Below are 16,363 nucleotides of genomic sequence, written 5' to 3'. Positions count from 1 at the left end.
ATATCATCGTATATACGTATTTACGTTGATTCTGATTTTTATTCCTTTTCTTTATTTTTGTCTATTTAATTGATTCTACAAATAAAATGAAGGCTCTTCAAAGGCAAGACTAGTTTCTCCAAAGTCACATTACTTTTTTAGGAGTAGAAAAGGCAGTACAAAGGATATCATACCATACACACGACTGGTATAGAATATATAGTTTCTGGTGTGAAGTACACCCAAGTGCAAGCACTTCCGAGAACAATACCTACGGGACTCTAGATGTTCTAGTTGCATGAGCCAGCCTTCGAAAAATCAAACTTTCGAAGGAGGACGATGGTGGATGTATGTCTTAGATTATTAGTAACATTACTGAAAACTGAATGCCAGAGAAAGAGTTTTTTGAAGTTCACATACATAATATGATTTTACGTTTCAGATTGTCATCTCTATTAGTAAAAATTTTGTTCGAGGGAGAAAAAAAATGATAGCACTCTTTGACGGATTTTAAAGTCGAAGATGAGACTTTTGGCTAAGCGATTTACGACGTATATCGTGACTATGTACGATCGAAGTGGACTATGTAACTTTGTGGACGAGGTACACTGCCAAAATTCGTCGTATAATGGCGACCTCGAGACGCCACCGACTACTAGGATGATCGATAAAGGTAGTGGATATCTTAGTGGTTGAAATCGTCGTCTCGTCGGATGATTCTTTTTTAATTAATTCGAACTAATTCGAAGAATTGTCTTTGAGAATATGAGAAATATTGGATTATTAGCGTAGATGTCTCAAAGAGAATATCGTGGAGCAGGTGTAACTAGGAGTACGATGTTTTCTCGTAGTAAAGTCTTTCAGATGGGCATGTTCATTTATTTCTCTGTGATGTTTCTGTTATCTAGTAGGATTTTATGGTCGGTCGAATCGTAAAATGAAAATAAATAGAAATGGAAGAGGGAAGAAAGAAATCGAAAGTTTGGAAGCAAAGCTGAGGATACTAGCTTCGTTTTCTCCGGATCAATCGTAAATAACGAAGCCACCAATTTTCTTCGATTTGTTGCTAGAAATGCATGAAAGAGTTTGGAGAGATAGATAGATAGATAGATAGATAGATAGATAGATATATATATATATAGAGAGAGAGAGAGAGAAAGAGAGAGAATAACTTTCTTAAGGTATGTCGCATTTTTCGCCTCAGCATTGCCAGCTTTACGTCGAACTCACAACGAGCTATGCCCCTAATTCGAATCACGCGCGGATTTCGTATTCTGTCCGAAAGTTTTACATCCCGCTGCATTACCGAGTCAGGAAGTCAAGCTGACCCGGAGGATACTGGAGCAGAAGGAATCGCAAGTTCTTCATTCGAAGAGCTTTAAAGAGCCCCTATGCTGTTTGTCTCCGCTTTTTCTTTTCTCTCTTATTTTTTTTTTATCTTCCTTTTATTCTCTTCGATGTTCTATCAATAAAATCAAATTTTACCATTTTTCCATTCTATCTACTTTAAATGGATTCTGTATCAAAGTACGTATACTAATTTAAATTTTTCATAAAAGTTATAAAGAAACATTATTATAATACCTATATATCTATATAAATACGTAAAAACGATTTATAATTTAAGTATAAAATTTATTTTCTAATCCCTAAAGGTTATCCTCACTTCGAAATCGTCTAAAAATCTAATGGTACCAAGTTGGAATAACAGTAGAAGCTTTTCCAACCGTCTAAGCGCCATCCATATAGTCGGATTTTCCTGTCGAAAACCGCAAGCACGAGATCTCCAGCTTTATATTTTCAATTTGCTGTCCCACGCGAAGCGTGTCTCTCGTTCCACCCACACAATTCTACCATATTGTATATACTTGGTTAGTATGTGCTTCTATATGGACATGTGTACGAATAGAAAGAGAGAGAGAGAGAGAGAGAGAGAGAGAGAGAGAGAGAGAGAGAGAGAAAGAGAAAGAGAAAGATGGAAAGGGAGAGAGATTCGAAACGTATCTAACACCAATGCATTAACTTCGTCGAACAATCGGCGCCACAGTGGAACGACGATGGTTATAAACTCCAATCACGAGGCGAGGAACCGATCGAAGTCAATTTTGTCGGTTCGTTCGTGTTCTGAAAAGGAGGCTCGAGCTTCATGAGCTCACGATCAGCAATCGGACAAAACCACGTAGAAGTACTCACAACGATGACGTTTGAATCACTTATCTCACTCTCCTCACTCTCCTCACTTTCCTCTCTCTCCTCTCTTTCTCTCTCTCTTTCTTTATATATATATATCTTTCTTTTGTTTTCAAGTTAAAATATAGAAAACTCACCAATTTCAGAGCAATTCCATCTAATTTATTATTCATGCCGTTTCAAAAGTATACCACTGTACAGTCTCACGACGTATACCGGAATCGCCGCGGGCTGTTGTGATACGGGTAGCCAATCAAAAACTCTTCGTTTCTGTGTTCGAACGATCGACCGAGTGGAGTCGATGCAACAAGCGGAACACGGTCTTTCCTTTTCTCGTTGATGTTTGTCTATAAAGCTTTAGAGAAGGAAAGAGAAAGAGAGAGAGAGAGAGAGAGAGAGAGAGAGAGAGAGAGAGAGAGAGAGGGAAAGAGAGAGAGAAGAGGGAACAAGGACAGTAGATCGAAGTAGCGAGGGAAAGAGAGAGAGAGAGAGGTAGAGGGAGGGAGGGAGGGAGAAGGGGATTGTGAAGTGCACAGGTTCGGTGGTTGGCCAGCAGGTTCGTCTGTTGACATTTCATTCGATCAGCCTCGTGTTTCAGCAACGTATAGGCGCATTTGCAAACACACGAAAACACGCACTCGACGTGCATATCGCTGCGAGGAGGCCGGGGGGGAGAGGGGAAAGTGTACTTGACCCGCCCTTTAGGCCATAAAAGTAATTATCGTTGCTTGTGAACGTTTCAACGTTCAAAACCGTGTATTGAATTGACACAAGAGCTGGAGGCACGTTTTTCAAAATTGTTGAAGGTGGAGGAAACCTCTCTCTCTCTTTCTCTCTCCCTCCCTCTATATTCAACGCGCTACGAGTGCTTTAAATATGACGAAATACAAAGGCTCGATGAACGATGCCGCTTGATAAATCGGGTTTAATGGAATCGTATCGAAAAATAATCGCCGCGGGTGTCGTCGCATTTGGACCTTCCCTTTGTCTCTGGTACCCCGTGAACTACGTTTTCGAAAAAAAAAATTAAACTGCTCGATAGCACGAACACGATCTCCCTTTCGCTCTCTCTCTCTCTCTCTCTTTCTCTTTTTCTTTGTTTCTCTTTTTTGAATCGAAGAATTAAAGGGACGAATAGACTAGACTCCAATGAAGAATGACGAATGTCGTGAGAACGAAATGTTATCCATTGTTTTTCAATGTTAAGACTATTACCCTGAACTATAAATGTAGCAGAAAAGTTTATGAAAAAGAAAAAGAAAACAAAAAAGTAAGAAAATCTGGATTATATTCCGTCAAAGATAAGTTCACGTCAAACGATGACGTACGTGTATATCGGCTAACATTTCATGATTAATATTACGAAAATATGAAAGATGATACTCTCAAAGACCATAGAATTTGAAACAAAACGACATTATTATGCCGTGAATTATATACATACATATATACATTGATGCATGACCGTGACTATCTTTTCATCCTCATAGGATACCACGGAAGTTACTCGTCCCGTTTATTCCCTGTGAAAATCGTCAACGAGAGAGGCACGACGATAGAAGCTCCCTGTATAGTTAACGACAACGTGTTAAGGCCCGCGCGTAGCGATAAGGATGGTCTCTCCCTCGTGCCGGCCGTAAGCCGATGCGGATGGCTGTAGGGTGAATTTAAAGGGGCAGTCGGACTTCTCGTCTTGCCTCGCCTTTAACTACTACGGCCGGGATTGGATAGAACTTGCGATAGAACTTGTAGGTAGACAGTCTGCCGCATCGACTGCATCACGTACACGATGAAGTGTATTAGTAGACTGTACGCGCATCTCTCTCTCTTTCTCACTCTCACTCTATCTGTCCATCTATCTATCTATCTATTTATCTCTCTCTCTCTCTTTCTCTCTCTCTCCCTCCCTTTCTCCCACTTTAAACACGGACCTTTCAAGCTCACTACTGGCTCTTGCGCACTTTAGTGCCAGGGAGTATATTCCATGTGTTTCGAACACAGCTCGACACTTAACCCTCGCAAACGGACTGTGTTGTTAATTCAATGCCTACACGTCGACTCTACGTCACTCGTGATGGACTGGACTTCCGGTGCGTTAACATTGCGTTAAGGTTGCGTTTGCCACCTGCGTGCGTATCGGGGACTCACCTCTTTATGCATTTATCTCTCTGTCTCTTTCTCTCTCTCTCTCTTTCTATCTATATATCTATCTATCTATCTATCTATCTATCTATCTATCTATCTATCTATCTATCTATCTATCTATCTATCTCTCTCCCTCTCTCTCTCTCTCTCTCACTCTCTCCCTATATATATGTACGCGTGTGTGCCTAGCTCCGAAGATAGTCGATCGCGACTGTCGTCGCTTAAGTTATATCTCGGGGTGGTAAGTTGGCAAGGTTTATTGATGCGACTATAACGAATTATGTATTCTGGGGAAGAATAAAAATCGAATAAAAAATCTCGATGTTATATTTTTATCGTATTTTCTCATGAATAGGCGCGATTACGTTGACTGAAAATGGTATGAGATGGGTAAAACAGTTGGATAAAGTGAATGAGAGATAGAGATAGAAATAGAGAGAGAGATAGAGAGAGAGAGAGAGAGAGAGAAAGGGAGAGAGAGAAAGAGAGACGATTCGACACGTTGAGGATGATACCGGATACAAACTTTTGACATTAACCCATGGCCCAACTTGGTCCTTTCACACACCAGCAATCATATTTTTGCCTGGCCGCAAAATTATCTAATTGCCAGAGCTATAAAATATTGACCTAGTTGCCGACTAACTTTGGGACTCAGTCAAATTAAATGGTTGCTCACTTCCTACCTCCCCCTTCTCCTCCTCTATTTACCCTCTTCGTCTTCTGAACCCACCACTTTTAGATAATTTATTCTTTTTCTTTCTTTACTTGATGTCAATTCGAACAATCGATAAACATGATTGAAAGTGAATTAATAAAAAATTATTGATTAATCTAGATAAGCGTTCAATGAAAAAGTTGGGTTATCAAAATTATGATAAAAATTCTATATAAAAGTTATTGAAACTCTTTCAAAGTGTGAATCTTTAAAAAGAACGGAGCCTAAACTATAATAGAAATTTATAAAGACTGGAAAATTTATATGTTTTAACTCTTGCGATAGTTTTATCCTTTTTCCGATAATCACGGTTAACGGAAAGTCGATTAAAAAAAAAAAAAAAAAAAAAAAAAAAAAAGAAAAGAAAAAAGTGAAAGAGGAAAAGAAAGAGAGACAAAGGAAGGTAGAGTAAGGGAGAAGAGTACGGTACACTTTCCAGATAATCGAAACTTCTTCTTTCCCTCGAAGAAATTGGCTCGCACGAAATGTACTTCCCTATCTTCTTATTATTATCATCGTGTTCCTGCGTTAAACCAACTTCCGACTGCTTACATCGAGTCGAGATTTGTTTAAAGAATGTATAATGCAAGAGACCTCTCGCTGCAGTCGCGTTCCTCCTATTACGTCAAAATATGCAGATGAATCTTGGCGCGGTGGCTATGGTGCACTGGCTTTTGGATTTGTAGATGAGCCTTGGCGCAATCGCCAGGATGTTCTTGGAAAGAGATACTAAAGTAAGAAGAAGAAAGAAGAGGGAGGGAGGGAGAGAGAGAGAGAGAGAGAGAAGAAGTCTGGAGTCATATAAACTCCGACGTGTAATTCAGGAGAGTAAAACGATAGTCGATAAACTTGCACTCGGAACTTGCTCTTCTCTTCGAATCTATTCACCAACAGCGAGAGGGAAAGAGAAAGAGAAAGAGAAAAAGAAAGAAGGATAGAGAGAGAGATGGAGAGAGAGAGAGAGAGAGAGAGAGAGAAAGAGAAAGAGAAAGAAAAAGAGAATGAGCCTGCTTCGACTGTTTCCATCGACCATCACTGACGATGTTGTTTCTTACATCTTCATCCGGTGGATGACGTAACGTCGCTCGTTCCTGTTCATTATCGACGTTTCTGTCGGAGAAAGATTCGGTCTTACGTAATTTACTTCAGTATCCTTTTCTTAATATTTCATTTGATATTTCGTTGTTCCTCGTACGATCGAGGAACATCTTTGTTAGTCTTTAGATGAAAATTTTCGAAGTAGATTTTCGAAGGAAATTTTAAGGGCGAAGAAAACGAGGCTGTCTGATAAAGAAATAGGAAGTTTCGCTTTTGAGAATTTGGTCTATGCAAATACAGTTGAACGGTCGGTCGGTTCCAAGAAAGGGGTCGAAGGCTGCGGAAGATCTCTCATCCTCTTTCTTTTCCTCCTTGCCCTCGTAGTCTAGTGAAAAAGTTCGGATGCTTCGCGACGAATACTAATTAAAGACTTGGGGAATGAAATTAGTTAGTCGAGGGGTCGGAGCTAACTCTCTCCGGAGGTAGGAGAGGTCCGTGGCCTGACGACGGAGAGCCGCTTATGATAATATAATAATACTTACTTGGCTCTCGGAGTGCTACCTTCAAGCTCATTATGCGTTTAGTTCATAACTTCAATTGAATTCTTAGCGTACCCTTACCCTACCCCTTTTTCTTCCCTAGCTAAGGCTTTTGTACTTTTCCAAGGATCCTTTCCCGTAACCATACTAATTTTCGAACGTAACCTATCCCGATTTAGGTCATTTTACACATTTCTGATATTGATATTTTCCGACATAATTAACAAGAGTACCTATGATACCAATCTATGTACAGTATTAATAGATATTTCTGTTGTTATGGTAGCGCTCTTACTTGAATTACAACTCGATTATTCCCTGATTGTTCATCATTCATTATTATTTTAACATCATTGACAAATATTATTATCATTCAAACGTCATCGAAATCTCTACAATGATTATCATTAATTTTACGTGATGGGAAATGTATAAAATTTGAAATGGACCGATTTTACAAAGTAAAAGAAAAAAAAATAATAATTTAACAAATGTTAAAGTTTCACTGAGTTTTAAATGGTAAGGAACGAAATGCTTGAAAGTCAGAGTGAGAAGATTTTCCCAAAGGGTTTTCTTTTTTTTTTCGACAAACGAGAAAAAAGGTTCGAGCTGAGAGAAGTTGGAAATTTTGCGAGACGTGTGTCGTGGAGTGATAGGGGTTCCTAGTGATAAAAGGAAAAGGACTTCTCAAAGTCGATCACTGTACTATAGCCAACACGATAGTAGTAGATTGTTGTAAATCGAAAAGCCAGTCAGTCGGTCGGTCAGTTGGTCGGTCGGTCGGTCGATTGGTTCGTTGGTCGGTGTGTACCTTGCCTCTTTTGCCCATGCCGTTTGAAAAAAGGCTCTCGAGTCCATCTCGAGATATCGATTAACAAACACTCGAACAGGGAGTGCTGCCTTTGCGGAGGCCGCTTTTGCAGAGTAACCGTTCGTGGTAAAGCCGTTTCGAGCTTTCCTGAATGGCACAGTGAAAGCTTTCTGAGCGAACGATCCACACTATGAGTGCGCGCGCTGGTATTAAAGAGAGAAAGAAAAAGAGAAGGAAAACGAGCAAACCTTTCGAACTCTCAACGATGAAAGAGAGAAAAAGAAAAAGAGAGGAAAAGAGAGAAAGATTGAGAGAGAAAGAGAGAGAAAGAGAGAAAGAGAGAGAGAGAGAAGGAGAGAGATGAGAAGAGAGATGAGGATAGAGACGGGGATAGACGACAGACTCGATCATGCGCATCCACTTCTACGCGAATTATAGAATTTCGTCGACCTAATCGAATTCCGGTTGCGTCGATGAAATTTCCGCAACCGCGCGAACGCGGCTACGCGATATTTAATTTAACTCCACGCGAAGATTCGTATTCACATCAAGTAAACCGCATTTTGAGATAAACACGATGTTCCTTTGACGGATATCCCTCGTTTCTTATCTCCCCCATTTCTCCATTTCCATCGTTAGTATCATCTCTCCTTGATCGACCGATATTTTATGTTATCTTAGCTAAAACGAAATTGGAAGCTTCTTTTATTCAGAGAGATTTTTAAATATTCTTCCCCTTATTTGTTCGTTTCCTCCACTTTCATTCATCATATCCTCTTAAATTAATCTTAATCGTAATAAGACAGAGTTAAATATTTCGGGATTTCTATCGATCGATACGATTTAGTTTTTAATTAGATTCTAATTACGTTTCAGATTATATAAATTAAAAAAAGAATGATTGAGGTTCAATTGTTCTTGACTCACCTTCAGATTTTGGTGCAGGCGGCTTGCGAGTCGCCCAATTCGTTCGAATACTTCTGCTACCGAGCCATTGCCCGTTCATGGTACCGATGGCGATTTCCGCTTCCTGAAACAATAAATGTTAATGAGTAAAATGGTTCAACCAATATAATGAAAGATAAAGCGAGATTGAGAAAACTCTAGCACGCAGGATTTCTTTTTCTTTGAAATAGTTGGGATAGACTGGTTAAGATTGCTGCTTTTGAAAAAGACAAGTTTTAAAGGGAGAGAAAAAAAGAGAGGCAGAGAGGGAGAGAGGGAGAGAAAGAGAGAGAGAGAGAGAGAGAGAACAGCTTTCGATAGACGGAACGATTCGTCTGTGCAAAAGGGGGTCGGGATAAATGGAATAAACGTAAGAAGTAAAGCCGCGTTACGAGCAACGGCAAACGGCTGTAACTCCGAGTACGCAGGACACCGATCGTAACTTTTATTTATTACTGCTCTGCTTTGAGAAAAGCACGCCCGTAAGCGGATCGAGAAAAATTTTACCGTCCCGGCTTCTTCGTGGAAATAGGAATAACGTTAACGTTTATACCTTTCGCGCGAGTGACGTCCTTTAATGTTCTCTTACGACTATCGAATCTAAGGTACGCGAAGAGAAGTAAAGAGATAAAGAAAGTAAGAAAAAAAGAAAGAAAGGCAGAGACGGAGGGAGAAAGAGAGAGAGAGAGAGAGAGAGAGAGAGAGAGAGAGAGAGAAAGAGAGAGGAAGAAAAGGAAACGATGACGCACAAAGAACGAAGGAATTAAATCGGACTGATGGGACAGCTCGTTAAGTGGCTAAAGTAAATCGTAAGAACATAACGTCCCTTCTCTTTTACCCTCGAAAATGGCAGGGCTGGAAGTGGATCGAGTCGAAGATACGGTTAGTTCGAGAGGGAATTCCATTCGACAAATCGTACCTCCGATTTCTCGCATTTCCCAAGAACTGCCCTTGGCAAACTGCTGTGTTTCCCATCGCTGCTTTGAATTCCCTTTTCGAAGAAAAGGCGCTACCCTTTATGACGAAGGATAGAAGGGAAAACGAGCCTCCACGTGGTCAAGCTATTTGTTCTCAAGTAGGTAACAAAACGATCATGGCCTTGCTTCAATATACCTTTGGAACTATATATCTATGTATGTGTGTGTGTGCGTGTGTATGAATGATTGTGTGTGTGTTTAAATGTACTGGCCTATTTGATAGATGACTATTGTACAATTCGAATGAAAAATTATGAAGAATTTTCTCGATAAAGAAAAAGAAAGAAGGCAGAAAATGGAACAAAAATGAAAGAATCGTGTCCGACTATAACTGAGGAAACGTATATATAAATTTGTAACAAAAGGTTCGTTTTGATAAAAAGACAATACTGTATAGTACACACACATACACACATATATATGTATATACATACTCATACACACAACTAACGGTATATCCTTGAGATTTCCAAATGTTTAAGAAAGGTCAAGATAAAAAAAATTTTCGAGAATGGTAAACAGTAAGAAAGATAGAGAAAGGTAGAGAGAGAAAGGGAGAGAGAGAAAGAGAGAGAGAGAAAAAAAGAAAAAGACTTAAAAATAATCCTCGTCTTTATTTTATTCGACTGCTGCTTGGACGAAGCTTTGGAGTTGAGAAAAGATGAGATAAAAAGAGGCCGAGAGCCAGAGAAAAGAAGAAAGAAAGAAAAAGAGAAAGAGAGAGAGAGAGAGAGAGAGAGAGAGAGAGAGAGAGAGAAGAGATGGCTGAAAATACTCCCGCCATTGAGAAATTCCAGCGGAAGGGGTTGACCGTCGAAAAGCTTCTTGCAAACGCGTGGTTGGAGAAAAGAGGGTGGTGAGCTCCCCCACCCATTTCCCCACCGTTTGCGCCATTCGAAGGACTTGGGAGTTTTCTCTTCGTTCCTCTTCCACCTTTAACCTCTCTGCTTCTATCTCTTTTTCTCTTTCACTCTCTTTCTTCCCGTTCCTTCTTCTTCGAGAGTCGTGCACCTTAACCACTTTCCCACTACTCCACGGTCCTTATCCCACGACATTTGTGCTCTTGTAGGATAAAGTATTTCCGATTCGAATTTCCATTCCCGATATGATGCCGCACATTCGCGCGGTTAGCCTAGATAGACCGCGAGACCGAACGCTCGGCTCTAAGCCGATTCTAAACTCCGGTCGATATCAACGTTCTCCTCTCGCTTCTCTTTCCGTATTCCTTTAGTGCTCCACCTTCAACATGTCGTTTCTCTCTCTCTCTCTCTCTCTCTCTGTCTCTTTCTGTATAATATTTCCATATTAAGTTTATTATAGTCATGTTATTACTTTTATTGCCAATTATTATCGTTTATTCTATTTTATTATATGATATATAATAAGGATAAGGATAACAGTCATAACAGCAATAAATATTGTTCTCTCTCTCTCTCTCTCTCTCTCTTTTTCTCTTTTTTTGATTCACCTTAACATTTTGGAATTTCCGTTCAGTTCGAATTTGTTAAACTACGAATACTATTCTAGCTATCTTTTTTCTCATACTTGAACCTATAACTTTATATGGAAGACAACTGTGTATAGACATTACCGATCAGTCGTAAAGCTTTCTGACCGAAGCGACACCCAACTGCTTTGCATATATTACTAAGTCATGCCGGCTTGCTATGAGCACTGCTCAATGACGGCTTACGTGGCTTTTAAGAAAAAAGTTGCTTTCGAATTTTTCATTCTCTTTCGTGGTAAATGTCTATTCTTCATCGAATCCATGAAAAGATTTTTGGAAGAAAATTCTTAAAAACTGAACGAAATCTTCGATCGTTTCAACAATTTAAAAAGGTTGAAAGAAGAGAAAGAAAAAGAAATAAAAGATATCGTATTTTGTTCGTTAAAAAGAAAGAAAGAGGGAGAAATAGACAATGTGGATGCTATCGGAAAAGAAGAGTAGCGTCCAGTATAGAATCCAAGGAATTCGTATTTTTGTTGGTTTTAGTAGTACTAGTAGTAGTAGTTATAGTAGTAGTAGTAGTACTAGATCACAGAAAAGAGTTTGGAGGGGATGTCGTTTGGCTGTGCGATCAGAGTACGCGATTTAGATACGTGTATCCGGTGCTCGAAGGATATAGTGGTTGAGAGAGAAAGAGAGAGAAAGAAAGAGAGAGAGAGAGAGAGAGAGAGAGAGAGAAAGAGAGAAAGAAAGAGAGAAGAGCTCGAAACGGAGGGATGGAGGAAGAGAAGAGAAAAGGAGGAGGAGAAATTTTCGCGTGTTCCTAGAGGTTAGCGGAGACACCCGGGAAATTTATACTTCGGCAATAGTAATACCGTGGGTGTGAGTCAGGTGCCGGCGGTGGTCCAGATCGATAGGACATTAAAACAGAGGGGAAACGAAGGAAGGTTCTACCTCCGGGTTCGGCCGCCTCGACGAATAACCTCGCCATAAACGGGGGAAAGCCTTCTTTTACTCAGCCGTACATCTAACTTCGTCGTGATTTACGTCGCGGATTTTGGTGGGGTACAGTAAAACTCGGACTTACTCTCTCTTGCTCACTCGTTTGCTCATTCGCTATCATCCTCCCTCTTTCTCTCTCTCTCTCTCTCTCTCTTTCTCTCTCTGCTCCAAGAACGATGCTGTAAACCCTGAAGCTGCTTCCGCCAGCAACGTTCTGGTTCTGGCCAACCATCTCTTCGTATCCCTACTATTTCCATCGATTGAACATCGAAAGACTAGTTCCAACTTTCAACTTGCCGCTGTTAATTTCTCACGATTTCGATCTTTATGGATCGTCGTAAACTTCGTCATTTGTTTGCATCGAAATGGAACAGGTGCCGTATCGCCATTGAAACGATGTTGTCATAGCAAGCATATACGATGACGATATTGCGCGAATATATGTATATGTATGTGTATGTATTGTTGGAGAATGTGTGCATTCGAAACGATGATCGATAGATAAGTTTGTTTAGAAGAAGAGTCTATCTATGTAAAGTCCTACGTTTACGATCGTTGCCGAGGCTCTGTTCTTTTGTTCAAGTTCGCTCATTATCTCGGCAACGAGTTCTTCTAATAGGAAGAAGTTAATCTTTGCCAAAAGTTTTTGATTAATAAAGAAAAAAAAAATGAGTGGTGGTTACAGTGGTAAAGTTTAAACTGGTGCTTTTTCCTTTTTTTTTCTTTTTTTTTTTTTAAAAGAAAAATATCGCTTACCGCTTTTTTGACAAAGGACACGAATCCATAGCCTTTAGACTTGAAGGTTTGTGGATCTCTGACGACTCTGCAATCCCTGTAACATTAAGAAAACAATTATGTTAATAAAGATTAAAAGGAAAAAAAAAAGAAATTTACGAACGATGATTACGATTAAACATTAGCTCGTGGTAAAATGAGACAATGGCATTAAGTTTTATATTGCGTTTCGTTAAGGCCATTTTGCCGACGCGAAAAAAAAAGTGAGACTAAGAAAAAAAGATGAAGAAGATGAGAAAAAAAGGAAAAAGACAAAAAAGTAGAACGAGGAACAAGTAAGTTTTAGCTTTGGTCGTTCGTCCAACGACGTAGAAGGCTAACAGCCCTCGGAAGGTACGAGTATAAAACAAATACGCTCTAAGTATACGAGTAAAAGAATGTGTTACTTCGTTCCTACTGTTTCTAGCTTTTTCGTCTTCTAAACTCATGTTTTTCTTAGAAATGTAAGCGACGTTGAAGTAACGTTGCTATTAAGCGATGGGTCTTTTCTTGTAAATTTTTTTTTTCTTTATTAGTAAATATCTCTGAACATTTACTTTTATGGAATATGTACTTTAATCGATCAAATAAATACAAAGTAAACAAAGTAAAAATCTATGTTATATATATATATATATATAGAAGAAGAAAGGTTTATATATGTATATATATGTTATATATATATATAACATAGATTTTGATAGAATAATGAATCGACCTATTTCCAGTTCCTTTTCTTTAAGGAACGTGTCTCTTGAATCAGCTGACTGTTGGAAGCATGCATCGCACGTATTCTGAGGCTATATGACCCCCTACTTGCGGAATATTATTACGGAGATATACAGATGCATACATATATCAAAGAAATTTCATAAGTAACGTATCCCTTACGTACCAAAGGGACGATCCTCGAAAATACGATTCTTGATTTTCTCGGAATACGTCAAAGAATTCAGAAGTACTCATATTTGAAAGAAAAGCATAACGTACTTATGTGAAAGACCGAGAGAAAGGGGAAGAGAGAGAGAGGGAGAGAGAGAAAGAGAGAGAAAGAAAGAAAGAGAAAGCGAGAGGGAGAGAGAAAGAGAGAGAAAGAAAGAAAGAGAAAGCGAGATAGAAAGAGAAATAGATAGAGAAGGGAGTAAGCCTGGTTTGGACTTCCATGAATTCTTCCTCATAATTAAGATTCCAGCGGTGTCTGCCAGAGAAAATTAGGAATACCCTGAGGCTTGGGGTGTATCTCGTGGTCAGAGGGCCGTTTTGGAGGTATAGCAGGAAGCTTAAATAAAATATTCTTTCGACCGGTGGAGCCTGGCATGCGATGCGAATAAAATTTTTGAAATCGTGCACGTTTCTCTCTTTCTCCTACCATTTCTTTTGGTCTTTTTGTATTTCCAGCATCCAAGTATCTAGTAACGGAGATTAAGAGTTTTTAAAAGATGACTTATCATTTATACCATATATTTTTTACAAGATTTTCTATCGAAAAATAAAATAATTTTTGTATCAATCTCAGTATCAAGAAACACTTGTTGTAATATATATATATATATATATATATATATATATATATATAAATATATATATATATGTATATATATATAATATATATATATATGTTGTAATATATTGTTAATGTATATAGAAATAAGAAAAACTTAAAAATTTATATAATAATAATGAAAGAATTGATCTTCTTTAAAACATATTTTCCTTCGAGTTCCTGAAGAATTTTTGTTTCATTTGGAAGATTTAAACTTTGAAAGATTCGATCTTTTAGCTTAATCGTCGGAATCGATTAGAAAATTTTTATATGTACAATGCACCTGCGAGATAAAAATAACAATAAGAATAATAATCTGTATGTTTTCTCGATAGATATTTTTATCTCCCAAGGATTACACTCAGGTGATTCGAGTGTTTTAATATACATTGATGATAAGATGGGGAAAGTAGTATCTCTCAAAATATTTTGAAGAAACTACTTGGAGGGTTCTTCGTTATTCGTTTTCCTATTTTATTTTTTTTTTTTTTAGAAACATTTTACCTTCGAGGATATTAGCGAACTTTGCGCTTCGAAGCTCGCAATTTGTAAAATAATTCTTTTTTCATGACTGAAATAAAAAGAGGACGGCGACTGGAGTGCCTATCGGCTGAAAGCATTCGCAAAACACACGTTAGATCATAGGCATTCGTTTTGCGAAAAGAATCAAAGGGATTAAAGTCGTGCATACTCTTTTTCCTCAACTCTTTTTCGTACCCTTTCTATCTCTTTCTCTCTCTCTCTCACTCTCTTACACTCAATCGCACTACTTTCCCGTCTGTAGCTCCTTTCTGTGGGTACTGGTCTCTCCGTTTTGAAATGAAAAGACTCGCTCTCTTTCCGCGTTACGGAAAAGAGAAAAGTCGTTAAACGTGTAATCCGTGGCACCGCGATTTAACGCGTTAGACTTAAAAAGCCTGGTAAATATTATTTTCCGTACTGTGCGCGAATGAAATCGTAAAAGGGAAATGGCTGCTGGTAACTGGAAGACGAGGGTGTGAGAGAAAGAGAGAAATAGAAGGAAAGAAGGAAGGAAGAGTTGAAGAAAGTAGAAGAGAAGAAGGAGAAAGAGAAATTACCATCGAGAGTGTATGTGTATGTATGTGTAAAAGCAGAAAAAGCGAAGGAAGGCGTTAGTAGTTGAGAAAGAGAGAAAGAGAGAGAGAGAGATAAAAAAGAAAAAATAATGAAAACGAAGGGAAATCTCGAAGAGCCGGATAAAAGACTTTTCTTCCGCCTGTGCAATCCGAAGATTTCCTGAAATTGCGGTCCCACGGCGTACCATGAAAAATCTCGGTGTTCGTCCCTATCCCTATGTATGTACTCTATATACTACTATTACCTGTATGTATATGTATCTCTAGGCGTATAAAAAAGAAAAGAAAAGAAGGATCAGAGAAACTCGACGCCTTTTTCATGCACCGAGCATGTCGCTGTAATTAATCCATCGTCATTAATGAACGCATCTTTTATTAACGCGTCTGTCGTCATTAACGAACAGAGAATATGAAAGAGACGAGAAAAATCGAGGATATCTTTCTGCTGCTAATCGTTACCTTAAAAAAATCAAGCATATTAAAGATCATGATAATTAATCTATACTAAGGAAGAATTTTAAAGAGTAATTTATCTTACAAATTTTCCCTAATCTTACGAGATTTTCGATAAATATTCGCTATAGGAAGGAATTTATTTTTATCAAAGAGAAAACCAAAAATAGAAGTAGTAAGGTATATAATATATATATATATATATATATACACATTAAGCTTAACCAATGAGCAATTTAATTTTTTCATTTTTACTTTTCTCTTTTTATTTTCAAGAAGTTCAACATTAAGTTTTTCAATAGGTTTCGCGGCTCGGCAAGCCGCTTCCGTTAACGTCGTCGACTTTCGGTGAATGGCAGCGGTTGCTACACAACTTACGAACACGGAACGTTGAGTAATGGTCAATACAAGTTAGATGTGGAACACGCCAGTCGCATATGTCGTTGCCCACACTTAGGGTCGTCTCGCATCGTTCCACATACACTTACACACACACACAAACATACATATAGGTATGTCTATGTATAAGTGTGTGTGTATGTGTGTGTGTGTGTGTGTGTGTGTGTATGTATGTATGTATGTGTGTGTATATATATACACTTAGAGACGGAACACGTGCACGAATACTGTCGTAGTAGAACGAAAGAGCAAGGCTGAGAGAATGAAGAGGGGAAGAAAAGTGAGGGAGAAAGAGAGAGAGAGAGA

The 16,363-nt window shown here is 38.7% G+C and overlaps 1 protein-coding gene across 9 annotated transcripts in view; it reads right to left on the bottom strand.

Annotated features, from left to right (window-relative positions):
• Positions 1-16,363, bottom strand: part of LOC124422829 (nucleolysin TIAR) — a 390,007-nt gene that overhangs the window by 30,353 nt on the left and 343,291 nt on the right. For all 9 annotated transcript variants that reach the window (XM_046959754.1, XM_046959759.1, XM_046959760.1 and 6 more), the window contains 2 exons: positions 12,548-12,623; positions 8,348-8,450 (listed from right to left, as the gene is read on the bottom strand). In XM_046959754.1, coding sequence (XP_046815710.1) covers positions 8,348-8,450; positions 12,548-12,623 — 179 coding nt within the window. The remainder of the gene's footprint in view (positions 1-8,347; positions 8,451-12,547; positions 12,624-16,363) is intronic.

Source organism: Vespa crabro, chromosome 3 (genome assembly GCF_910589235.1).
Source record: "Vespa crabro chromosome 3, iyVesCrab1.2, whole genome shotgun sequence".
Classification (NCBI taxonomy): domain Eukaryota; kingdom Metazoa; phylum Arthropoda; class Insecta; order Hymenoptera; family Vespidae; genus Vespa; species Vespa crabro.
This window is presented reverse-complemented; position numbering and strand designations above follow the sequence as displayed.